This window comes from Zalophus californianus, chromosome 3, assembly GCF_009762305.2.
Source record: "Zalophus californianus isolate mZalCal1 chromosome 3, mZalCal1.pri.v2, whole genome shotgun sequence".
Lineage (NCBI taxonomy): Eukaryota > Metazoa > Chordata > Mammalia > Carnivora > Otariidae > Zalophus > Zalophus californianus.
The window spans coordinates 176387978-176415064 of NC_045597.1; the positions used below are offsets into that span (position 1 = coordinate 176387978).

A 27087-nucleotide genomic window follows, 5' to 3' on the forward strand; every position below is an offset into this window, starting at 1 on the left:
TTCCATTGTGGGGATATGGTACAATGTGTTCTTTCCCCATCTGTTGATGGAGGTTTGTGTGGTTTCCACTTTGGGGCTCCAGTATTACTTTTTGGGTTTTCAAGGTACACACGACTGTCAAAAATAAGCACAGTGGACATTAAAGTGGTGAAAACAGATTTTATTCAGTAATGACTGACAGGAAGGGAAAGAGATTAAACTCCCTTCTGGTTTTGCGGGGGAGTGACTGGGCATTTTCAAAGGAGAGTGAGAGAGCGGGAAGCGGGATGGTGGGGGCTTGAGCAGAGACAGGGAAATGAAAAATTACAAAAGCAGGAAGCGGGGCAGTTGGTCCACGTGAAACTCATCTGGTTTGTTAACCGGTGCTTATCAAAGTTAGACTCCTGCATTTCCTCAGAGACTGGAGACAGGGGCCTTATTTTTAGGTGTTGGCGGGAACAAACAGGAAATTCTTTTGGCAGCCTTGAGTTTTCTCAGGCAGTCCTTTCTCCTAAGGATGAAGGTCATCCTAGGGATGCTACTCTGAGCTGTTAGAAACTATGTTGGTGTGTTCAAGTCTTTCTCGGCCCCAGCTGAGGCCTAGCTGAGAAGAGGCCTGGGGAGAGCCTGACCAGAGTCTGGTTAAGGACTGAATCTCTATCATATACCAAAGCTGAGTTTCCTAACTTTGTTTAGGTCCCCGACCTTTTAAAAATCTGAAAGTTACGGCCCTTTGCAACTGCAAAAAATGAGTCTATATACAACATATTACATAGAATTGCAGCTTTCCCCCCACTCCCCAGCCTGTCTGCACACCCCAGGTAACCATCCCTTACCTAGAGGCGGATTAGTACATTCTAGGCACTATGCCTAAAATTTGGGTAATGGCCATTATGACCTGCCTTGAGTTATTTATCTTAACGTATGGCTAGCCACAGTGTACCTTTGGGATCAACTAATAGTATAGTTCTCTTATTTAAATGATGAAGTGTCAAAGAGGAAAAGGCAAAGCTAAGGCTTGACTGATTTAATCAGTAAAGATACAACAAGCCACTTTTAGATTTAGACATTTTATTTCTTACATAGTAAAAGGAAGAATAGGCAAAGGTACCAGCTCCCTGGGAACCCCGTCCCACACATTCAAAAGGACAACACTGAAACTTTTCCCACCAGATCAGTGCAATGTGAGTTACAGGGTACCCTGTTGCTGAGGCATTCCTTCTAGATGGCAGCCAAGGGGATTTCTATTCTGTGGCTCTTGTCTGGGTGGGGGTGGGCAGAAAGCCAGCACTTCATCAGAACCTGGGAGGTGATGAGGAACTGTTTCATGACAACCTCCCAGGGGATATTAGGAAGGTGAGTGGGAGGTAGCCTTATAGCAGCTCCTTATAGAACATTCTCTCATATTCCAGGAAGATGGCAGAGTGTTCTGCCAAAACTCACAAGCTATGGCTCAAGTCATCACATGCGTGGATATGTACGGGGCTGTTCCATTATTCTCCCCTGACCTTTCGTATATCAAGGTATGAGAGAGAATTCTCAGCGATGTGAATACCCCACCAGATAAATAGTCCAGTTCTACTGATAGGAGCTCATACCAAATCGGCCGTTTGTCTTCAGCAACATCAGATGAGAGTCACCATACCCGCTACTCCCTGGAGGCTGATGGGGCCTGTTTGGAGTACATACAGCAGTCGGGCCCGCACCCGAGGGTAGCCAGAGGTGTCAGCGACCACGCACCGCCCACCCAGCCAGCCTGGGAAGTCGTGGGCATTACGATTGCCCATCACCACTGGTGCTGAAGAGTTTAGAGCAGCCCGTGACAAATGAACAAAAGAGGCCAGCAGTAACAGGATGAAGCTAAAGAGACCAAATCAGTGTCCAGAAAGTTAATCTTGTTCTGTTATCTTTACTGGAGGCTGACCATTTCTGAAATCAGTGTCTCTTGGGAAGTTTATAAGAGTTTTTAGATTGAGATTCTATTTGGCCGGTCAAGTTGAGGGTGGTGGCGGTCTGGGTTAAATTGGCCAGATGTCAATTAGATGCCATCTTGTCTGTAGATAGATGCTGAGAGAGAGAGATTAGTGGTCCTTCCTGCACCTCCAACTACCAGGGGATGGTCCTTGATCTCCCACAAGCCAGACGTATCCCTCTTTCCATAGCCATGTGACCAGTGACCATTTCTTCTAGCAATCACTTCACCTTTTCATCCCAGTCCTTCATTTGTCTTACTCTCACACGAACCCTGGTTTCTCGTGAGGTGCTTCAGTCGTTTCTCCCTTATCTACCAGCTACCTATTCTAGTACATCTCCGAACCCCCACAGCAGGACCATCTGGGGAGTCGTCACCTCATAGTCATGACCATTATCGTCAATATCTATTATTGCCCAAGAGCAGCTAACACAGCTGATGGCAAGAGAAGCACCAGGTTAGAGTCGTTCACCCCCTGACTCTTCTTGCTGCTTGCAAATTCCAGTAACCTTGGTTTTCCAAAGGTAGGTGTGGGAAGAAAAATGGTAGAATGAGAAGAATTAATTATGTGGCTTGGGTCCCTTACAGCTTATCCAGGCCTCTCGAGAGGATGGTAGGGGACCTGTAAAGTCTGTGTGCCAGGACAGGCTAGCTCTGGTACTCCTCACTACGTGCCCCCACATTTCCTTTACCACTGGACCGTTTTAGCGGGCAGTCTGGACATATTTGCCAGGCTTCTTTGGCTTCATGTGCCAGAGTCACTATGCCTTGTTTGGGGGCCAAGTTTTGAATTGTAGATGGATTACCATGCCTTGTGCAATGGTGTACCCAGGTGGCTAGGGTCCTTACATGGGCATCACAGGTCCCCTCCACTTGCTGATTCCACTGATGTGTGTTCATCCAAGGAAACCTTTGCCACGGGCATCCACCTGGGGGCACGGACAGAGGGTATGGGTCTTGTGTGATCTGCTGCCATAATATTCCTTACCAGAGAGCCTAAGACTTATTCATCCAGGCATTCCACTGCCAAGCATCAGCTCACAGGGATCAGGGATCAGGGATCAAGGGAAGATGTAGCAAGGTGCATTTTGGGAGGGCTTTTCCAGAACAAGTACCACAGCTCCCAGCTCTGCCTGTTGAACAGCAAATGTTTTCTTTTCCACGTATAGTTGTAAGCAGTTTTCTTTGGGGCTACACAGCAGCAGTCCGGTATCCCCCCTGGCCCTCAACTTAGCTGATCTGTCCATGAACCAGGCCCAGGCTTTGTCAGGAACCTCAGTGTGGCGAGGCCCCCAAGAAATTTGAGGGCTGGCCTAGACCCTGCAAATGAATCAACACATCTGGGGGGCGACTAACCACTTAATGGCTGGTGGACGACTTCCCTGGACGTACCGCTGCCACATAAGGGACGCTTGTTAGGCCATACCCACTTCGTTGGTGTTCTCATTGCTGACCCATCTCAGGGGAGGAACACCAGGTAGAGCCACACTTTGCTGTGTTGGCCTCTCCCTGTGCACTAGCTCTGGGTAACAAGCCAGTAACGGTCTCTCGCGTGGGGTATTCCAGGTCCTGATGACAGGTGAGGGCCACGTTCAAAACCCTAGAGAACCAGTGTCCCATGGCCACATCATTTTGCTGCAAAACTCGTCTGCATGTGAGTCACTGACCCGTGTAGCTCAAATGGCGAATGAGGGTTGACCCAAGTGGAAGGGCAGTCTGTACTGTTGGATTGTTTGTTTTTCTAAAAAAATACAAACATCTATCTATCTATCTATCTATCTATCTATCTTAGTGACCTCTACACCCAGTGCAGGGCTTACACCCATGACCCTGAGATTAAGCATCGCAGGCTCTTCTGACTGAGCCAGCTAGGTGCCCCTGGATTCTTTCCTTAAGCATCATGTTTGTCTGTACTAGTTCTTTGATCAAGACAGTGATCTTCCCTTCTACCCCTTCCTTTTCCCTGGAGTCCTGTTACTACTTTTTTGATTATTGATAACACATGACTGAGCTGAGAGAGCAAGGTAGACTCCTGGTGGTCCACTCAACCCACCACCATTGTTCTAATCATGGCGTTTCCCCACTGGGAACATCCCTTACAGTGTAGAGAAGCATGATATATACTTAATACACCTATTCCCACAATACATTCAGTAGTATCCATGACAACCATTAGAGTGTATATTGGCTCAAAAAAGGCTCACCCATGGTAATCGTTAACTTTTGTGTCATCTTGGCTAGGTTATGATGTTTGGTGAGACACTAGTCTAGATATTGCCATGAAGGTATTTTGTAGGTGTGATTAACATTTAAATCAGTCCCCTTGAGTAGAGCAGTTTACCCTCCATAATGTGGGTGGGTGGGCCTCATCAAACAGTTAATGGCCTTAAGTGAAAAGACTTAATGTCCCCAGAAGAAGAAGGAACTCTGCCTCCATACTGCCTTCAGACTGAAGACTACAACATCACCTCCTGCTGGAATTTCCAGGCTTCTGGCCTGCCTTATAAATTTCAGACTTGCTAGCCCCCACAATTGCATAAGCCAGTTCCTTAAAATAAGTCTCTCTATATATACCCCAGTGGTTCTGTTTCCCTAAAAAGGCCTGATTAATACACCCACAAAATTATATCAGTCCATTGTCCAGTTTGAGAGTCATTTCCAAATCCAGCTGAGGTAATTTTTCAGCCATGCCCATGGGTATTTCTCAGCATCCTAGTGGCTTGTGCCCACAGTCCAAAAAGGCTGAAAAACTCTGACAACCTTGGTTGCCATCAAGTCCCGAACCCATCTTAGCCAGTGAGTGCATAAGAACCCTGGTCCTCCTTAGGGAAGGAGGGGCTTGGGTCTCTGCCTTAGTCCTGTTTATTCTTGAAGAGGGTGAGATCTGGGGAGAGAGGTAGGGTGGAGGCACTGGATCAGCACGGCTCCAAACTGCACAAACCTCAGCAAGGGCACCTCAGTCCTCTTGGCCCTCCTCCTGTTTGTCCACAGTAAGTGCCAGTGGTGACTGGGGATTCTCCTCTGTTACAACCTGGGTCTTGCAGTTTTGTAGCCCTCTCATGGCCTGGGTGCTAGAGAGAATTTCCTTCCTGGACAAACTCTCAGTCTCCAATTCAGTGTCATCCTGGCATAATAACCAGGTCCATATGATCTTACATCCTGGATGCCTGTATTCCTACGTTGTCCCCGTGTGTTCGTTTGCAAGGGCTGCCATAACAAAGGACCCCAAGCCAAGTGGCTTAAACAATAGAGATGTACTCTCGCACAGTTCTGGAGGCCAGAAGCCCTGGATCAAGGTGTTGGCAGGGTGGGTTCCTTCTAAGGGCTTTGCAAGGAGGATCTTTTCCAGGCCTCTTTTCTTGCCTGGTAGAAGAGTTGTCTTCATGTTCACCTGCCATTCTCCCTGTATGCATGTGTGTCTGCATCCAAATTTCCTTTTCTTAGGGCACCAGTCATATTGGATTTGGGCCCGCCCTTGTGTTCACTGGATTACTTCTTTATTCTGTCTTAAAACAAGGTCACGTTCTGAGGTACTGCGTGTTGGGACTTCTTTGAATTTGTTGGGGGGGCACATTTCAATCCATAACAGCCCCCCCTTAACCTGAGGGGCATTGACCTTGCTCTCTGTCTAGGCTTCCATTCTGGGAAGTTTGTTGCCCAGAGATGAATAGTTTTCCAGAGTCTGTCTTTGGGGTGCAAGAGCAGATTTAACTGTCCCCTAAAGCCTGATGGTGCCCATTGAACAAACCGCTCAGTCTAACCATAAGTGACTATCTGATCATCCAGGCAGTCATGTTTTCCACTGTAAATCCAGCTGTGGTTACAGCATCCCAAGGGAAGTTATGGTTTCTTCCCTTGTCATCCCTGGGTGCTTATCAGATGATGGTTTCATTATGGGTGGAAGGACCCAGTGCAACAAGCCCTGATCAGTCTTCGCCTGTCCTTCCTCCATCACCTAAGGAATTTGTGTTCATGGCCAGGGTGTCTAAGGAGCATGGGGTTGGTCATTAGGTGACATGTTGATTTCCATTCCTTCTCATCCAGTGGAACTGGCGTGGCTTTCTCATCTACTACCTGGTGCAACCAAATTTCCAGAGTCTCATTAGGCTTTTGCCCAAATCACTCCCTAATTTCTCCTTTCCTGCTCATTGTAAGAGGAGACTTCAGTACATCTCTGGGGAACTGACTGCCCTTGATGACAGGGGGTATTTTACTTCTAGCCACAGCCACGTGTCCGATGGAAACAGTGTCCCTTTCCTTGGTGATAAGGAACAACTGTGGAATGCTTTTTAAACATTTTATGGGCCCCTCTCCCCTTTTGCTCTAAAAACCAACACAACTCACCAGGGCTCTCAGGGACCACAGTCAAGGACCCTTTGTCACCTTGTCACTAAACACATCCACCAGGTCTGCTACTGCCTACCAGGATCCTATTGCAGACTTCGCAAGTTGGCCTGTGGGGTCTTGCTATCTTTTTCCTAAAAGCGTGCTGTGACCTCATCAGCTTTGGTGAGGAGGGTTTAAAAATGCCATGTAAGTCCATCTGTCAGGAGCAGTGGAGTGTCACCCCGGGTGCTGTGGTTCTTTTTTGCGGGAGCAACTTTTTAAAAAAAAGATTTATTTATTTATTTGGCAGAGAGAGAGATAGAGAGAGAGAGCGCACAAGCAGGGGAAGCGGCAGGCAGAGGGAGAGGGAGAAGCAGGCTCCCCGCTGAGCAAGGAGCCCGGGATCATGGCCTGAGCCGAAGGCAGGCGCTTAACCAACTGAGCCAGCCAGGCGCCCCGCAGGTGCAACTTTTATATCAGGAGTATACTGCTTTTTAGTTGGTAAAAGACAGCAGTTTTTCTCTGGCTGCTAGAGGGATTCCATGCTGTCACTCTACCAACATTGTTTCTAAAACTCCTTGGCAAGCGGACTCTGAATCTTACTGGTCATTCCTACTGAGACCTTCAACTTGCCAACCAACAAGACATCATTATACAATGAAAAGTTGAGACATCAGGGGAATGTTCCTAACACCTTAGGAACACTGTCAGGGAGACGTCTCAATACCGGTCACACATTTTGCAACAGTTTGTAGGAGGAATCGCCTCGGGGACCTCTCACAGAAGGACTTTTCCCTTTTGTTCTCTCTTGGAGGCCATTCTTGTCCCAAACCATCAGTCGCTTTTTACGGAAGCACAGACCAAGGGGTTTAAGTCAGGCACTTCAGTGAGCAGTGGCTGGAAGGTCAGGGGAGAAGGGGCAGCGCAGGGGGACAGCTCCAACAGAAGGACAGCTTTGCGGTTAATTTCAATTTTCAGTGGCCTTTTTTGTTTTTTTTTGTAACATCTATTTATTTGAGAGAGAGAGAGCGCGCACGAGAGCGAGCGGGAGGGGGGTGTGAAGGGAGGGGCAGAGGGAGAGAACTCAAGCAGACTTCCCATTGAGCGTGGACGCCCCCCCCCCACCTCCCGGGGCTCCATCTCATGACCCATGTGAGATCATGACCTGAGCCAGAATCACGAGTTGGAAGGTTAACTGACTGAGCCACTACAACGCCTTTTCAGTAGCCTTTTATTAACAGGATGGATAGGACAGTGGGAAGACCCCTACTCCTCTGCCTTCTCTCCCCTACCTTGGCCCATGCCATCCACCAGTGGGAGGACCCTTCCCTGCCCGCCCCCCCCCCCACACTTAGCCCAGAGCATGTGCTCCTAGATCATGGGTTCTGCTTTGTCTCCAAACCTGACCATGTGGTCCCATTTCTCTAAAGGGGCATTGTAACCTTAGCAGCCCCATGTTAGGCACCAGATGTGTCCAGTTCACTCTTTAGACAAGGCAAGGCCAAGACATAACTGATTTTTCTGGTAAAGATGTAATGGGCCACATTTAGATTTCGACAGTTCATTATTTACATAGGGAGTGAAAAAAAGAATAAGCCAAAGGTGCCAGCTCCCCAAGATCCTTGTCCCACACACGCAGAAGGACCACCCCGAAACAAAAGGGGTACCCCATGGTGGAAGTGCCCCTTCTAGACTGCAGATAGGGGGGTTATATTTTGCAGCTCTTTCCTGAGGGGGGCGGGGCAGAAAGCACACCCCTCCTCCGAGCCCAGAGGAGAAGCTGTAGGTCTCCTGACGGCCTCCCAGGGGACGTAGGAAGGCAAGTGCTAGGAGGCCTCATGGTGGCTCCTGGTCGGCCTCCTGTCCTCCGGTGTCCCGGGAGGGTCACAGGGCATTCAGCCCAAAGACCCAGGGAAGGCTGGGTTCCAGCTTTTGTGTGTATGGATACACGCAAGGTCGGGAGGGTGCCATAGTGAAGCTGTCATCCAGTAAAGTGACAAAGCCTGTTAGTGTTGGGGCTGGAACTGGAACAAAATCTCCTGCCAGGCAGTCCCTGCTCCCTGCACTGATCCTAACGGCTGTGGATGAGATTAAAAACACACAACAGCAACAGGCTCTTTTTTGCTGTAAAAATTACTCTTGTTTTTTGGAAAAAATCACATAAATATGAGGTATGTGCTAATTATTTATGACTGCATACCACCTGTAGGAGAAAATGTCATTTCGACATGGCTGACGTAATTTTCGGATATTAAACAATATTCTGCACACATTAACGCATTTTTATTGTAGAGAAATCAGAAGATATAAAGACATAAAAAGAAGAAAATCCAAAGTTTCCATAATTCCCAAACCCTGCACAGGTCACAGTGCCTTGTGTACATAGGTGCTTGATAAACATTTGTGAAATGAATACATAAATACACACACCTGATCTTAGTGATAAGTAAGCATTATCCCTGTTTGCTTATCCTTGGTGAATAGATTTCCACACTTTCCCCGATGTGTCATCAACATTTATATATTTTTTTTAAATGAAAGCACACCATATACTCTCTTTGGTAAACCTGCCCTTTATTGAAAATAAATATGGGGGCACCTGGATGGCTCAGTTGGTTAAGCAACTGCCTTTGGCTCAGGTCATGATCTCAGGGTCCTGGGATTGACCCCGCGTCGGGCTCCCTGCTCAGTGGGGGGTCTGTTTCTCCCTCTCCCTCTGCCCCTCCTCCATGCTCATGCTGTCTGTCTCTCTCTCAAATAAATTTTAAAAAATCTACAAATAAATAAATAAATAAATATGCATACCTTTCTATATCAACAAACACTTCTATAATAATTTTTAATGGCTGAATAGTGTTCTAGCATATGGCTTCACCAGAATTTGCTGAACCTTACCATTATATATTTAGACTTTTTTTTATTTATAAAGCATTCACAAATATATCTATCACTAAATATCATGCCCATCCTGAATTAGTTCCGCAGAATAAACCCCTAAAATGGAATTGTTGTGTAAAAGATTTTGTTCAGAGGTTTGTGGTATGTATCGCCTGCCAAATTGTCCTTTAGGAAAGTTGTAAACACAGTAGTTTAGCACAACAGAGGGCATCTTCAGAGACTCTGCCACTATGTTCTTCCCAGAACAAATAAACAGACCCACAAATACCTCCCAAAGCTTGATCCTTTGTCCCGGGTTAGGAGCTGACAGCAGAAAGGAAAGGTTGGTCTGGTTCTCTTTCCTCCTTGATCTACAAGAGAGAACACCTTGGAGGCAAGGAAGAACCAACTCAAGGGAACATTCCTTAGCCTCTTTCTGTTCTGTCTTTTCTGAGGGGCTATTTTTTGTTCACAGCAGGTTCTTGCTGAGGCTCTGGAGGCTTTTTTTTTTTTTTAAGTAGGCTCCACACCCAGAGTGGAGCTCAACCTGGGGCCTGAATTCATGACCCTGAGCTCAAGACCTGAGCTGAGATCAAGAGTCAGTTGCTTAACCAACTGAGCCACTCAGGCACCCCTGGAGGTTTTAAGTATCACAAACTTCTGGGCCTTTTGTTTCGTTTTGTTTTAGGGGAAATTCACATAATACAATTAATCATTTTAAAGTGTACAATTCAGTGGCATTTAGTGTATTCTCAATGTTATGAAACCACTACCTCGCCCTAATTTCCCAAAACTTTTTCAGTACCCCAGAAAAACACCCTGTCACCAATCAATCTCTCCTCATTCCTCTCTCCTACTGCCCCTCGATAATCATTCATCTGCTTTCTGTCTCTATGGATTTGCCCATCCAGATAAATCATATAAAAAGGATCATACAGGGGTGACTGGGTGGCTCAGTCAATTAAGCGTCTGACTCTTGATCTCAGCTCAGGTTTTGATCTCAGGGTCATGAGTTCAAGCCCGGCATTGGGCTTCATGCTGGTGTGGAGCTTACATTAAAAAAAAAAAAAAAAGGATCATTCAGTAAATTACCTTTTGTGTCTGACTTTTTTCACTTAGCACGTTTTTAAGATTCATCCAAGTTGTAGCATGTGTCATATTTTATTCCTTTTTATGACTGAATAATATTCCATAGTATGTGTGGACCACAATTTGCTTATTCACTCATCAACCGATGACATTTGGGTTGTTTCCACCTTTCAACTATTATGAATAATGCTGCTGTAAACATTCGTGTCCAAGTCTCTGTGTGGCATATGTTTTCATTTCTCTTGGGCATATACTTAGCTATGGAATTGCTGGATTATATGGTAATTCAGTGTATAACCTTGGAGACCTGCCAAATGGTTTTCCAGAGCATCTGTACCATTTTTAAAATTCCAATGTACAAGGGTTTCAATTTCTCCACATGCTCACCAAAAACTTGTTATTTTCTGTTGTTTTGGATTAGAGCCATCTTAGTGTGAAATGGTATCTTATTGTGGTGTTGGTTTGCATTTCCTTAATGACCAATGGTGTTGAATGTCTTTTCATGTGCTTATTGGCCATTTGTGTGTCTTCTTTGGAGAAATGTCAAGTCCTTTGACCATTTTAAAATTGAGCTGTCTTCTTATTGTTGGGTTTTTTAAGACTTCTTTGTATATTCTGGATATCGAACTCTCATCAGACATATGATTTGCAAATATTTTCTCCCATTCTATTAATGCCTTTTCACATTCTTGATAATATCTTTTGATGTGCAAATATTTTAAATTTTTATGAAATTCTATTTATCTTTTGTTTTTCTCATGCTTTTAGTGTCAAATTGAAGAATCTGTTGCCAAATCCAAGGTCATGAAGATTTGCCTCTATGTTTTGTTATAAGAGTTTTAAGTTTTAGCTCTTATATTTAGGTTGTTGACCCACTTTGAGTTAATTTTTGTGTATGAAAGGAAGTAGGAGTCCAACTTCATTCTTTAGTACTTGGTTATCTAGTTGTTTCAGCATCATTTGTTGAGGAGACTCTTCCTTCTCTCTATTGAATGGTCTTGGCACTCTTTACAGAAATTCATTCACCATAGATGGTGAACTGTCAGTTATCCATTGGTGTATATGTGTATTCTTATGCTATTGCCACACTGTTTTGATTATTGTAGCTTTGTAGTAAGTTTTAAAATTAGGAGGTGTAAATCTTCTAACTTTGTTTTTCTTTTTCAGTACTTTTTTTGGTCTAGTCAGGGCCTTGATTTTCCATTTCTACAGAAAAGGTCATTGGTATTTTGGTGAAGATTGGATTGCATCTGTAGACTTTGGGGAGTACTCCATCTTAACAATATTAAGTCTCCCTATCCATGAACATGGGATATCTTTCCATTTATTTAGTCCTTTAATTTCTTTCAGCAATGTTTTGTAGCTTTCAGTGTACAAGTGTTTCACCTCCTTGGTTAAATTTATTCCTAAGTATTTTATTCTTTTGGATGCTCTGTATTAGTCTTCTCTGGCTGCTGTCACAAAATATGACAGATAATAATAAGACACCAAAATGTGGGTGTCTTAAACAATATAAATTTATTTTCTCACAGTTCTGGAGGCTGAAAGTCTGAGATCAGGGTGCCAGTATGGTTGGTTTCTGGTGATAGCTTTCTTTCTGGCTTGTAGATGGCCACCTTTTCCCTGTGTCCTCACATGGCCTTTCTTGGTATCTTCGTGCAGGGAGAGAGAGAGAATGCTCTCTGGTGTCTCTTCTTATGAGGACACTAATCCTATTGGATCAGGGACTCACTCTTATTTAATCTTAATTACTTGTTTAATCTTCCTTAGAGGCTCCATCTCTAAATACAGCCACACTGGGGGGCTAGGGCTTCACCATATGAATTCCCCCAAACACAAATATTCAGTCCAGAACAGATCCAATCCTGAATGGAATTATTTTTTTAATTTCCTTTTCAGATTACTCTTCCAGGCTTTTACAACTAGTGGCCACTCCTTTGGAGCCACTGTTACCAGTTTCCTGTGAATCTCCTTCCCCACCTCCTTTCTGTCTGTCTTTGTTTCTGTCTGCAACTTAAGTTGTCTGCAACTTTTTTTCTCCACCTGATTTATTGACAACTGTTAAACATTAAGTGTCTAAAATGTGCCTAGTGGTATGTCAAGCAACATGGGAAGCAATAAAGAAGTATGATATGGTTCCTGCCCTCGAAGATTTTCCATCTAGTTGAGGAGAAAAGACATAACTAGGGAGCAATTTATAAGCAACTCCACTGTGTGGCTCATGCATTAAGATGTAAAGTCTTTAAGAGTAGGTGTTCCTGGTGTGCTCACAGTTGTATCCTCAGCCCCAAGATCAGTATAGGAGGAACAAGACATGAGCTCAATAAATGAATGTTGAGTGAATTCATCGCTCTCCCCCTTCAGAATCTCACTTGGTGGAAGCTACCCCTCCCATTCATCCTGGAAGATGATCCCTAGGGGACTGTGTTCTGCAAAGTGGCACTTGGACAAGGATCTATCTGAGAAACTTGGGGCTCTCAAACTGGCTCAGGTTACGGCCTGATGGTAGGTTCACAGACACAGCTCACTCTTTCAGCAAGTATTCTGGTGTCTTTCTAAAATAAGTTCTTACATAAATAGATCCTAGTTAAGTTCCACTGAGTCAACTGAGAAGAGGAATATGAAAGAAGAGGGAAGAAAGCATGGCCTACGCAAAGGGGGAAATGTCTCAGAAACCTGCAAATTGACAGCCAGGGAGAGGTGCCAGAGGCTTTGGATTCCAGAGAAGAAGCTGGTCCCCAAGTAAATGATTATTGCTTTAGTCTTTTAAAACATGATTTTTTTTTTTTCTGATTCCAAGATCATGGAAGAAAATCTGAAAAACAGATTACAGTATAAAGAAGGAAGTAACCTATCTACAAACCATGACTCAGCAATAACCTCTATTTGCATTTTTATAAAACTGTTGCATGTAATTGTATTTGAACTTAATACAAGGAAAAGAAACCAAACTTCAGATAAGTATTTTTTTCAAAATGAGATATTGTTTCTTAAGAAGAGTCCTCTAAAATTAAGGAATTAGAGTCGTATTAAAAGGTTGGAGTTACAAAACAACAACAAACCACCACCACCACCAACAACAAAAAGGTTGGGGTTATTGTGGAGGTTCTCAACCTGTGTGATTTTGCCCCTCTGGGGACATTTTGGCAATGTCTGGAGATGTTTTTGATTGTCACAACTTCGAGGGCAGAGAGATACTCGTTGGTAAAGGCCAAGGATACTGCTAAATATCCTACAGTGCACAGGATAGTCCACTGCAATAAAGAATCATCCAGCCCCAAATGTCAGTAGTGCGGTGAGGAACCCTGATTTATTGCATAGTTGTGTTGGTTTTAAATAGTGCATATTTTTAAAGGGCCTAAGTTTGTTCCTGCTTAGTAGGATATAGTCAGTTTTCTCAGGGATCAGTAGGGTAAGTGGTTGAGAGCATGACCTCAGTCTAGGTGGTCTTAGTTTGAATTCTGATTCTTCTTCTTCCCAGTAATGTGACCTTGGGCAACTTCCTTGGGCCTGAGTTCCCTCATCTAGAAAATTGTGGTAATGTTACACCCCTCTCATAAAGTGTAGTGAGGACTGAATTTCTAAATAAGTAAAGTGCTTGGAACGCTGTCTGGTTTATGCTAAGCTCCATGGAAATATTTACTGTTATTATCATTATTATTATGTCATTAATACCATTAATAAACCCAACTGGAAACACAAATTAAAACTTACGTTTAGGATAATTCTCCTAAGGGATTCAGTACAGGAAAACAGACATATTAGGACTTTCAACTTTTTTTTTTTTTTTTTTTTTAAGAGCCGGAGAGAGGGGGATTGCACAGAGGGAGAGGGAGAGAAAGAATCCCAAACAGGCTCCACACCCATTGCAGAGCCCATCGTGAGGCTCAGTCCCACAACCCTGAGATTTTGACCTGAGCTGAAATCAAGAGTTGGAACATAACCAACTGGGCCACCCAGGCGCCCCCGTATAAGTACTTTTGAACAATGGAACCTTTACGAGAAATAAACAAAGTGAGTAAAGCTAGGGCCCAGTTACAAATCTAAGAAGTATATACATGAATTGAGAGGTTTGGCAAGCCTTTCCTGCTTTCTGGAATTACCTGATCAATGGCAGGTGACTCATTATTTCACAGGGCACTTTCTTTTTGTCCCTTTAGATTTGAAAAATTTGAATTCATTCTCAGTTCAAAACTCAAAGCAATATGACAAGATATACATCGTGCAGTCTTGCCTCTCACTGCCGCCCCCTCACCCGCCCATAGGTAGTAACTTTAATTAGTTTCTGATGTATCAACCCAGTGGTTCTTTATAAAAGCAAATATAAATGCTGTATATTCTTATTTGGCCTCCCTTTCTTAAACAGAAGATATCATACTTTTCCATTTAACAGTCTACCTTGGTTATATGTCTTTCCACATTGCAATCCATCTTTCCATATTATTACACCAGAAGCTGCTTCATCCTCTTTTAAGGTGACATAGTATTCCATTATGTAGACATCCATATTTTGTTTATAAATGTATTTGTAATTTTTATAAATATTAGCAAATTGTCCTCGATGTGGGTTTGTGTCATTTTAAACTCCCACCAGCAATGTATGAATATGCCTATTTTTCTCCAAGAATCACTGTAGTTTCCAGACAACCATCTGTTCAAAACCAGACCACACTGGCAGGCATTACTGGGAGGTAGAAGTGGGAAACAAAACTAAAAAGATGCTGGGGGTTTGTCGAGGCTGTTTTCCTAGAACCTGACAGAATCAGCTGTTAGTTCAGGATGGATTCTGGGCAACTGGGTAATATATTGAGGGCAATTGGGTCACATTGGTCCTGGGAGAATCTAGTTTTTAATGTCAATAGTAAAACCCAGGAAGATTGCTGTTTTTCTGGACCAAGAGCTGGGTGAAGTTTCTTTCTATGGTTTGAATGAAAGATATCTTCTCTATAATTTGAACACATCTTTTACAGAAATGCTTTGGTCTAATTTCTGTACTGGAGCAGATTCTAGTCCTCTTAACATCTTTTCAGTAACAGATTATGAAAGATGAAGTACCTGGGAAAACGCTATGTTTCATATTCTTTAAGTTTATAGGTGTAACTTAGCCAGTAAATTTAGCCTCAGTATTTGTGGATTCTTCTTAAGTTTTACCCCCCAAACCCAAAATATATTTATTTCCCCCTCATTTTCGACAACTCTAAAAACATTATACTCATGTCAATTTCATAGATGCTATGGGTATCAATTGTCAAGTGCTTTAGAAGTTCTAAGATAAAATATTTGAGAATCATATTACTTAACACAGCTAATAAACTTTTTTATTTAAAAAAAATTCATACCAGGGTGCCTGGGTGGCATAGTTGGTTAAGCGTCTGACTCTTGGTTTTGGCTCAGGGTCCTGGGATCGAGCCCCTCATCGGGCTCTGAGCCCAGCATGGAGTCTGCTTGAGATTCTCTCTCTCTCTCTCTCCCTCTGCCCCTCCCGCTTGTACTGTCCCTCTCTCTCTCAAAATAAATAAATAAATCAAATAAATAAATACATAAAAATCATACCACAAAGTGTACTTCATATTTGAATCTTGGCTTTCTCATTCAGCTTCTTGCTTTTCCTGGAGTTTCTATTGTGTTTCTTTTTTCTTATTGATTATATGAGATATTTATCTTTATCTCATTGACAGCAAGCTGCATTAGATTTAAATGCTTCTATGAAGGAGCTGTGGGCATTCTACTATACCTTACTATAAAGGGTTCAATTTCTCTAAAACCTTGGACCCCAAATATCTATACCTCAATACAGACCCCAGTTTGCCACATATCCCATTTTTTTTAAACTTCATTTCTCTAAGGACTTCCACTCCCCCAGTTCTACCAGATGCTCCGTGCTCTCAGTATTCTAACTCCTGTGTACCCATGTTTTTCGGTGTTCCCCTTTGAGAACCACAGGCCATCCTAGTGCCTACCTCCTATAGCATATGCTTTTGCCCAGCCCACTTACTCTGGTGCGACTGTCAGATACTCCCTGATCCCATCTCCTCTCTAGTAAATTCCTGCCTGGCTAGGCCATGGTTATTCAGCTTTGGTTGAACCCCACAGGTGCTGAACAAGGCCAAGTATGGTCCAATGTGGGTAACCCGCATAGGGCCTCAGAGCCTTGTGAACCTGGCCAGTGCCCCCCTCCTGGAGCAAGTGATGCGGCAAGAGGGCAAGTACCCAGTACGGCACGACATGGAACTATGGAAGGAGCATCGGGACCAGCAGGGCCTGGCCTATGGGCCCTTCACCACGTGAGCTGGGGCCTGAAGGGATTGGTGCAAGGCCTTAGAGGGCCAGGCCCAAGGACAGTGGTATTAGGAAACCAGTGGATAATGGGCAGAATGGGTTCTCCCTGCATCCTCTGAGCCTGATCCTCAGTCTAGAAAGCAGTGGTTGGGATGGGCTGAAGCCCAGGGACCATTCATTATCTTTTCCGTTGGTATATTGTATAACTTTGGACAAAGGAATAATTTCCTCCTTCCTTGACCTTGTGTTTCTCATATGTAAAATGGGAAGTTTGGAGTGGAATATCTCCAATCTATCTCTAGGACTTTTCCAGCTCCATTATTCTCCATTGTAGTTGAAAATATACCAACTTGAATCATAATAGGACGTATCTGTTTATAGTTGGAAAACATCATCACCATACTAGTTAGGAAGGCTGAATTTAACTTTAAAAATATTTCCTAAATTATGTATTACAGGTTTGTTGTTGGATATAACTTTCACAGTTGCTCTCCATACACAGACAGATGTAGGTTTCTGCCTTGAATTTACACCCAGAAAAGTTAAGATTATTTTGGCAGTGACAAATTCAAGGATGGGCTGCATGTGTTATATACGCATATGCCAATTGAGGTAAACCATTGAGAATCATTGGTGATGAACCATTCCTGATGCTACAGGTTGTAACTGGGTCTGTTACAGGGTTTTTAAAAAATTGTTTTTTATTTTAATCCCAGTATTGTTCACATACAGTGTTATATTAGTCTCAGATGTACACTATAGTGATTCAACAATTCTATATGCTACTCAGTGCTCATCAGGATAAGTGTACACTTTAATCCCCATCACCTCTTTTACCCTATTACAGATTTCTTTTTGCTGTAGTATGTTAACAGAGCTCCAAAAATAATGAAAGACTTATTTTCCCTAGTTGCTTGACATCTCATGCTTTCATCATTTCTTAAGGGATTAAAGTTGATCCTGATGGTGGTTATAGTAGCAGGACCAATGATAATAGCTAAGCAGGTGTTAATAACATGCCAGGTATCAGGCTAGTCTCTTTACATTTATCATTTCGTTTTATTCTCACAACAAGTCCCTGAAGTAGATAGTGTGATTATCCCCTTTTATAGATGAAGAAACTGAAGCCTGGAGAGGTTTTGGCATCTCTTGCCACTAGTAAGTGGTGGAATCGATCTCTCTGATTCTGAAAGTTAAGAACTTAATGCCTTGATAATTTTGCAAAGGAAGCAAACTGGTTGGAGGGTGCATTTCATCTGTCTTTGAGGGTGCATTTCATTTGTCTTTGATGCCTCTGTGTTCATTCTCCCATCGGCGGGTTTGTTTCTTTTTTGTGGTTCCTTCACAGGTGGACAGTTTCAGAACTGCAACAATTAATGAGCCCTTTATTCAAAGTTGCGAAGAGAATCCAGTGTCTGTCCTTCCAGAGCTCTTTAACTTGTTGTCTGGCCCTGAGGGCAGGACTTGGGTCTTAGGTTTTCACCAGGTCAGCTCACCACTAGAGTTGATGGCTCAGGATTTAGAATTGGAGCTGAACATTATGTACACCCCTATTTATCTATTTATAGTTTTTCACTCTACAGCCAATTTCCTAATTATATTATACCATATATGTGTATTTTAAAGCTGTTTTGCTAACCAATGATAAGTTCTTTTTGCTTTAACATATATATGTGTGTGTGTGTATATATACATTTTTTTTAAATCTCATTTTATGAAGCATTTTTCTCCCAGGAAATATTTTAACAACCACAGAAATGTTCTCGTTTAAATTCTGCAAATCTGATTGCTACTATTGGGAGAATTTTTTACTCTTGGAGAAGCACCCACACCCTGAAGTTCCAGTAAATGAGTCTATTCTGGTTTTTGTTTCTTTTTCAGCAGCACTTTCAGTTGACCTTTTTGCAGCTTTTCCCAACATAACAAAGAAAACTCCTGAGGTTTGAGGTTCATTTAAATAAATACTTTTTTAAATAAAAAAAAAAAAATTCTTGCTGTAAGCCTTTTTAATATCTTTTTTTTTTAAAGATTTTATCTATTTGACAGAGAGAAAGAGGAAGAGAGAGCACAAGCAGGGGGAGTGGGAGAGGGAGAAGCAGGCTCTCTGATGAGCAGGGAGCCCAATGCGGGGCTTGAACCCAGGACATGGTCCTGGGATCATGACCTGAGCCGAAGGCAGACGCTTAACCCACTGAGCCACCCAGGTGCCCCTAATATCTTTCTTTTTAAAATACCTTATTGGTTTTTACAATTCAAAAGTAATGTTTTTTGTAAAAAGTCCAATAATAAAATATTGTCTCCCTACCGCCCACTCCCGTCCCATTCTTCTAAGTAATCCTGACAGTTTGGTGGGTATTCTTCCCTACATTATGTGGAAACAATCGGATATACATATGGATCTATAGGGTTTCCTTTCTTCTTCCTAAAATTGGGCCATATTGTACTTACTACTCTACAGGTAGCTTTTAAAAAATTGACCCATGCCCAGCTTGCTTAGGAAAGGTAACAGGTTTGGGGGACAGCTGTGGGTGGGGACAGTCCCTGCACCTGAAGCCCCCTGTGGGAAGCATGTTCCCACCCTCGTGAGCATCCCTGTCTACCCAGGGTGGGGACCCAACCCCCTCACTGGATGACTGTAGCAAGAGGACCTGGGGCATCAGCCCGGTGGGTCTCCCTGTCCCTTTGGCTCACTGAGCCAAGCAGAGCATGAAGGTCCAGAATCTGAGCTTCTCAGGAACCCTAATTTGCTCCTCCTTTATTCCTCATCCTCCACACGGAAGGACTGGAATGATTGCACTTCCTCCTCATTTCACATACAGAAGATTCCAGAGTTGTGTCATCCTAAGATAATCATAGTCAACATTCATTAAGCATTCACCATGTGCCAGGCTCTGATCTAAGCACTGTAATCGTCCGAAGAACCCTACTAAGATAGGCACGCTTATTATTCCCATTTCACTGAAGGGGAAACTGAGGCACAGAGGAGTTAAGTCACCTGCCTAAGGTCACTCAGCCAGTAATCATCAGACCTGTCATTTGGCCCTAGGTAGTCTGGCTCCAGATGCCCAGCTTGACTACTTCCACGATGCTGTAGTGAGACTCTGAAGTTTTGTGATTTGAAGATTCTGGTCTTTGAAGTTCAGTGATTCTATAATTCTCAATCTAGGAGCCTGAGATTTTCCTAGACTCTGTTGGGGTCTGAGGGCAGGGGGAAGAAGAATCCATCTCATCTAACCTCCATCAGGTACTTACAAGTGTGCGCTTCCTCCATTCTCCATAGGGAAGGACTGCAGTGGTACCAGCTGCGTCACACTCTGAATCAGCGGATGCTGAAGCCAGGGGAGGCTGCGCTCTACACCAATGTCGTGAATGAGGTGATCGACGACTTCATGGTCCATCTGAACCGGCTGTTGGCAGAGAGTGCCTCAGGGGACCAGGTGTTGGACATGGCTCACCATTTCTACTACTTCGCTTTGGAAGGTACCTTGTTGGGAGAGGGGCTGGGGTGGGCAGGGGCAGAGGCAGGTTGTGCTCCCCCTCCTCAAGCCCCCCCGGATTCCAGGTGCCATGACATTGCCACCTTTGACGGCCTCTGTGCACTGGCAGCTATTTGCTACATCCTGTTTGAGAAACGTATCGGCTGCCTGGAGCGCCCCATCCCCCAGGACACGGTGGCCTTCGTCACATCTGTCGGGCTCATGTTCCAGAACTCAGTCTATGTCACCTTCCTCCCCAAGTGGACCCGTTCCCTGCTGCCTTTCTGGAAGCGCTATCTGGATGGCTGGAACACCATCTTCTCTTTTGGTGAGGAGGCCAGGGAAGGAAGTGGCGGGGGTAGGATTGGGGGTGGGGGAGTGGGTTCCAGGGTCTGTGCCATCAGCAGTCTCTCCCAGGACCTTCTACCTCATTGCTACCAGCTGTCAGAGTGGCTCTTGGTCCTTGGAGATCATGACTTTTGACCTTGCCCCCCTTTGTTCTCCATTGTCCCTCTAGGGAAGAAGCTGATTGATCAGAAACTCAAGGAAATCGAGATCCAGCTGCAGACCAAGGGGCCAGATGAAGTCCAGATATCTGGCTACCTGCACTTCCTGCTGACCAGAGGACAGCTCAGTACTCATGAGGCCATGGGCAGCCTGCCTGAGCTGCTCCTGGCGGGCGTAGATACGGTGCGTGAGGGGGGTCAGCGAGGAGACCAGGGACTCCCAGCTCCTATCCTGAACCAATTCCCCATTACCCTCACCTGAGCCTGACCTTCGTCCCTCCAGGTACCTGCTTTTCTCTTTCTGTATCCTAGATGTAGAGCTAGAAGGAAAAAGGGTGGGGGGGGGGTCATTCAACCTGGCAGAGGCGGGCAGTGGAGTGTCCTTTTGTAAGAGGGACCTCATCACCTCCTGGAGCCTCTCTCGGCCAGCTAGAAGTTTCCTCTCCCATCTATTTAAGGTGTAACTTAAGTGGAGAGCTCTGTTCTCTCTGTTCCAATCTTCTTGTTGTTAGAGCATGATTCTCCGTCTTGTGGGTCCTCACCCTGCCGTGGAGTCACGCTCAGCAGGGAGAGTCCCCATGAGCCCCTGTGTCTGTTTCTGCCATGCTCGTGGCAAATTCATTTTTTGATGCATGCCCCCTCACCCTCCCACTATCTCACTCGCCTTTTGCCTAGAAATCCCTCCTCACTTCATCTCTCCCTCTGCCTCCCAGACATCCAACACGATGACGTGGGCCCTGTACCATCTTTCAAAGAACCCAGAGATCCAGGCTGCCTTGCATAAGGAGGTGGTGGGTGTGGTACCAGCCGGGCAGGTGCCCCAGCACAAGGACTTTGCCCACATGCCCCTGCTCAAAGCCGTGCTTAAGGAGACCCTGCGGTAGGTGGTGGTTCCCGGGAGCTCAGGGTCTGTGCGGAGGAGGACTCAGGGACAAGAGTCGGGAGTGGGGGCTGGTGGGCTAGAGCTAGGGCTAGGGCCAGGGGTGAGGTGGGAAGAAGGACCTGGGGACCAGAGGCAAACCTGCACCTTCTTTTCCCTGCAGCCTCTACCCTGTGGTCCCCATGAACTCCCGGGTCGTCACAGAAAAGGAAATCGAAGTCAATGGCTTCCTCTTCCCCAAGAACGTGAGTGGGGCTCAAGGGCTGGGATTCCCAGGGCTGTGCTGTAGCCCTAAGCTGATGTGCTGCCCATTCTTGCCCTGCAGACCCAGTTTGTCTTCTGTCACTATGTGGTGTCCCGTGACCCTGACATCTTCCCCGAGCCAGAGAGCTTCCAACCTTACCGCTGGCTGAGGAAGAGCCAGCCTGCTGCCCTTGGGGTCCAGCATCCATTTGGCTCTGTGCCCTTTGGCTATGGGGTCCGGGCTTGCCTGGGCCGCAGGATTGCGGAGCTGGAGATGCAGCTGCTGCTGTCAAGGGTGAGTGGGGAGAAGCTGCAGGGCTGGTGGAGAGCAGGGGGAGGAGCATGTACAAGAGGGCAGTGGATAGAGATCGCAGATTCTAACGCCCCGCGTGCGCTCTCTCCTAGCTGATCCAGCAGTACGAGGTGGTCCTGGCCCCTGAGACCGGGGAGGTGAGGAGCATGGCCCGCATTGTCCTGGTTCCCAATAAGAAGGTGAGCCTGCATTTCCGGCAGAGGAAGTGCTGAGCTGGGCCCGTGCCTCCTGGGAGGAGCCCCCCTTCTCTCTCCCCGGTGCACTCATTCCTAGCCACTGCTGTGTCTCAGACCAGAAGGGGGAGAAGGGGGAGAAGGTGGCTGCCAGACACCTGCCAGATCGAAGAAACTCGGTGCACTTTCTGTAGAACCCTGAGCTTTTGCCACTTTGATCACTTTGAATGTCTCCTTCTCAGATAAAAGGCCACCCCCATGTCACATTGCTCTCCTTGGAGAAAATACAGAATAAAGGGACTTCTATTGATAATTGGAGACCTTTGTCATTCTCTTTGATGACCCAGCATCTGAGCCCCTTGCTGTGTTTGGGGAACAGCCTCTCCCCACTTAGGGATCTTGTGGGACGCAGAGCCCTCTCCCTCCGTGGAAAGTGAGAACACCTGTGCTCTCCTGGACCTCACAGAGAGGCCTTCGCTTCAGCTGGTGCTGCTGAAGCCCAGCCTGAGCAGGACCTGCAGAACAATCCTCTGGACCCCAAGAGGGGCCCCCTCTTTTGAACACAGAGTGCTTTGATATAGGCAGTGAAGTGCTGCCAGAATGTATGGAGGCGTTCTTGGCTGGATCTACAGCAACGGCTCCCGGGGCGCCCATCAGCCTGGGAAGCACCAGGTTGGCCGCCCTCAGGAGCGTGAGTGTCGCAAAGCTGTCGCCACAGCTGCTGGCCCCAGTGTGCCTCTGTGTCCCCGGGGTCAGTGCTGCCGGTGGGGAGAAAAAGCGTCCTCCCTGCCCCCACTCCTGGCCCATGACTGCCTCTCCCCCAGCCCCCCGCAAGGTGACAGCAACAGCGACCGCAGGAGGAGCAGAAGCATGGCCTCCGTCCCGCTACCCCCTTCCACCGACATCTCACATACAACTGAGAGGTGGAACCCAGGGCCGGCCTGGAACCTGCGCTGCAGGGCAGTATGGGGATTGTAGTTCTCAGCTTTCCAGCCTCTTCAGCACAGGAAGCCGACCAGAAGGAAAGCGGGCTGGTGCGGAGACCGAGTGCACCGCGGGTTTGAGGAGGCGATGAGCCCCAGCCTCACAGAGTCCCAGCCCCGGTGGTAAATTTCTGCTGGGTCATAGAAAACTAAAGTCGTATTTCTTATGTTGGTGAGATTAAGAAAAAAAAAAAGATGTCATTGTCCTTATTAAAATCTTCAGTGGCGGGCGCCTGGGTGGCTCAGTCGGTTAAGCGACTGCCTTCGGCTCAGGTCATGATCCTGGAGTCCCGGGATCGAGTCCCGCATCGGGCTCCCTGCTTGGCAGGGAGTCTGCTTTTCCCTCTGACCCTCTTCCTTCTCGTGCTCTGTATCTCTCATTCTCTCTCTCTCTCTCTCAAATAAATAAATAAAATCTTTAAAAAAAAATAAAATCTTCAGTGGCTTCTCTCAGCCCTGAAGCAAAGTCCTAAGGCCTTACTCTGGCATGGAAGACTCTGGCACCCTGCCTCCACCCCTACTCCCTGCCCAGACACCCTTTCCACAGCCTAACCCCAATTCCTTGTATAGACCTGAGCACATTCCACTCTTTCCGGCCTCAATACTTTGTTCTTAATGTCCCCTCTCCTTGGAACACTCTTTTCAGCAACTGTGATCCCATCCCAGAGAACTTGCTCTTCTTAGGGCTCAGCTCAAATGTCACTGCCTTTGAATAAGCCTCCCCTGACCTCTCAGGGGGAGCATAAGCACTCCCTTTGTGTTCCCCGCCTCCCACCCCCCACGTTACAGAACTGAGCGCTCAGCCTATTGACCCTCGAAACCCGACTGTCTCCCCAACCAGCTGTGCACCCCCTGGAGGGCACAAATCAAGCTCCTTTCAGTTTTGGATCCCAGAGACCAACCCTGTGTCTAGCCCCTAGGAGGCGATTAATAAATGTTTGTTGGATGAGAAGAGGCTGCAATAGTAGGCAGGGGAAGGAAGATGAGGGGATGATGCAGAGCTTTTCCTACGGAGTCCGGAAATCTGGAGAGAGTTGGGAGGAACTCCTGATTATAAGGGCATAGCTCTTGACCCCACCTGTGCGAGGATTCAGCTGTGAAAGCGCCTTATAGATGCAGAGCGTGGGGGCCGGGCTCAGAGGGGGAAGGGATTTCTGTCACAAAGTCAACCAGAGCCACTTATGCCTTCCCAGTGGGCTGCTCCTTCGGACCACCAGGGGTCTGCGGTCTCAGGGACCCTGCGCTGCCCACATAAGTCACAGGGAAGCCATGTTACAGCTGGGCTCCCTGATTATCCACCCTGACCTGCCTCTGTAAGGAAAGAAGAACAATAGGATTTAGGATCATTGCAGAGAAGCAAGTGAATGTTAACTCAGCACAGCAGATACACCTTTGGTTGAAAAGAATGTGCGTATCTCCTTACTGCCATTGCAGCTAATTTGAACTTGGCCAAATTAGGATCCATATTTTCAGGTAAGATCCATAATTTTGGGTAAGAAGTCAGCTAGTCGGGCACCTGGGTGGCTCAGTCAATTAAGTGGCTGCCTTCGGCTCAGGTCATGATCTCAGAGTCCTGGGATCAAACCCCACATCGGGCTCCCTGTTCAGCGGGGACCCTGCTTCTCCCCTGCCTGCCGGTCCCCCTACTTGTGCTTGCTCTCTACCTCTCTCTCTCTCTCTCTGTGTCAAATAAATAAAATCTTAAAAAAAAAAATCAGTTTGTCTTCTTAAACAGCATTTATGCCGCACTCCCAGGAGTAAAAATAGATTGAGTACTCGATGTTTTCTGGCTGTCTACATGCTCCTGTTCTATAGATGTTCTAGCTCTGCATGTAGTTTGGCTTGTTCATATTAGTTCGGTTCTAATGTTATTGTTATTAGTTATTTATGATTCCAGTTTTAAGATGCATGTCAAACAGGGCGCCTGGGTGGCTCAGTTGGTTAAGCAACTGCCTTCGGCTCAGGTCATGATCCTGGAGTTCCGGGATCGAGTCCCACATCAGACTCCCTGCTTAGCAGGGAGTCTGCTTCTCCCTCTGACCCTCCCCCCTCTTGTGCTCTCTCTCTCTCTCTCAAATAAGTAAATAAAATCTTTAAAAAAAAGATGCATGTCAAATAATAAAAATTCTGACAGCTGTCATCATGAGATGGACATACGGGACCTTGTATTGAATTCTTCTGTTTTTGTGGATGTTTGGAAGACCAGCAAGAATGCCAGCAAATCGTGTCTCTCCTACGCTGTGCCCCTTCCCTTAGCCAGCTCTTCTTGTAGATCTTAGTCATAACAAATAATACAGATGCAATAACGTGACGAATGATTTTCCTAATTATGGAAATGAGGCATCCTTATCTCTCAGCAAGCCATCGTGCTCATCACGTGTATCTCAAGTGTCTGCAGAGAATAATACAGATGCCCAGGTCCCACCCCGCTAAGTCAGGATATTAGCATCTCTAGGCACTGGCCCTGGAATTTCCATCTTATAAAGCTCCCTGGGGCATCCTGTTGCCCTGCCAGGGTTGACAGCTGTTGAGATAGTGGGAGAGAAGAGAAGGGGTGGGCTGAGAAGTGGGAGAGAGTCCAGCCTGGGGGCCACAGAAACTTGGAGGGGCTTCGGAGGTTGGGGCAGGAGTCAGGGGCATGGAACCAGTGATGTCTAGAAAAGGTGACCAGCCCCAGATTCAGAGGTATGAACAGAGGGACCAGCAGGGTGGGTTTCACACTTTTATTCAGAGTCGGGGCAGGAGTTGTCCCCATGGCAACCCGTTGCCTCTGTTCTAGCAGCCATGATGCTGGAGGACTGTCGGGAATGGAGGCCTGGGCTCTGATCCGAGCAGGAGGTCTGAGGCAGGGGGCTGGCATGGTCCCTCACAGAAGGGCCCAAGGGAGAACTGCTGGGTCCTCAGCATGGTGGGGCCCAGGAGGCTGGAGACCTATCTACTCTCAGGGGGAGCAGGAGAGGGAAGGAGGGACTTCCTCAGGCTGCCCTTTCTGCCTGCACTATGACTTCTGAAGGTCTGCTCATGTGGAGCAATCTGGGCTCCCCCCACCTCAGAGACTGACCTGCTACATTTACCCTACGGTCATCTGCAGCTGGTGGCAGCCTGCCCCCAGCTCTCTGAGGACATTGTCACTTGAAACAGGCCCAGAGAAGCACCCTCATCCCATCATCCCACTTGAGCCTAAGGCCCGGGGCCTTCCCAGGGAGGGCCAGAGCAGTGCCGGCACTGACCCATGGGTTATGGCAAAGTCAGAGATAGAGGCTGGGTATCTATGAGAAAAGGCCCTCTTTTGCTGCCTGACTCATCAAGCACAAATGTCTCCACTCCGTTGCTCTGTGAGGTAAATGAGGTGGGATCATATTTTAGAAATATTAACCTATCCTCTGCCCACTGGACAGCAGACCTACAGTGTCCATTGCCATAGGGGAGGGACAATACAGCAGAAACCTGGTCTTGGTTTTGGAATTTGGCCCTCCAGGTAGGTGGCAAGAAATACAAGACAAAGACAGTGGACTTGGAAGAATGCATGGTGGGTTAGAAAAAAGGCCCCAGTGGTAAAGATGCCATAGGTTGATGGGGGTTGGGGAAGAAAAGAGACTGTGGAGATCTCTGAGGTCCACATTTCTGGGGGCCCTGAGAAGAGGGGCCCTGAGAAGGGAGCTGTGTCTGAAGGGAGGGAGGAGTGTGACAAATACCCCAGAGAGGTTTGGAGATGACAAGGGTAGAAGAGCCCTGTGCCCTATGTTTCCAGGGTGGAGGCCAAAATAAAGCAAAATGCAGGAATAAAGCAGTCCACTTGCTGTCCATCTGAGCAGATGGGCTTGGGACTGCCCTGCAGAGCTTCCCGAAGCCCAGAGGGGTGCAGGCACAGGAGCTAGAATGTCCTCATGCCCCAAGAGCAGGCAGGCCCAAGGAGGCTTCATGATAGGGACTGAGGGAGCACCTAACAGGCGCCAGGCCCACCAATGACCAACCAGTGACAACCAGATGG

General features: G+C 46.3%; 1 protein-coding gene across 4 annotated transcripts in view; it reads left to right on the forward strand.

Moving 5' to 3' along the window:
* Positions 1–25119, forward strand: part of LOC113919618 (sterol 26-hydroxylase, mitochondrial) — a 44785-nt gene extending 19666 nt beyond the window's left edge. For 3 of the 4 annotated variants that reach the window (XM_027589038.2, XM_027589037.2, XM_027589039.2), the window contains 8 exons: positions 16337–16527; positions 19803–20002; positions 20129–20326; positions 20516–20688; positions 21218–21384; positions 21548–21629; positions 21710–21922; positions 22033–25119. In XM_027589038.2, coding sequence (XP_027444839.1) covers positions 16337–16527; positions 19803–20002; positions 20129–20326; positions 20516–20688; positions 21218–21384; positions 21548–21629; positions 21710–21922; positions 22033–22152 — 1344 coding nt within the window. In that variant the 3' untranslated portion in view covers positions 22153–25119. The remainder of the gene's footprint in view (positions 1–16336; positions 16528–19802; positions 20003–20128; positions 20327–20515; positions 20689–21217; positions 21385–21547; positions 21630–21709; positions 21923–22032) is intronic. The other variant, XM_027589040.2, reaches the window with a different exon arrangement.
* The last annotated feature ends 1968 nt before the right edge of the window (positions 25120–27087 follow it).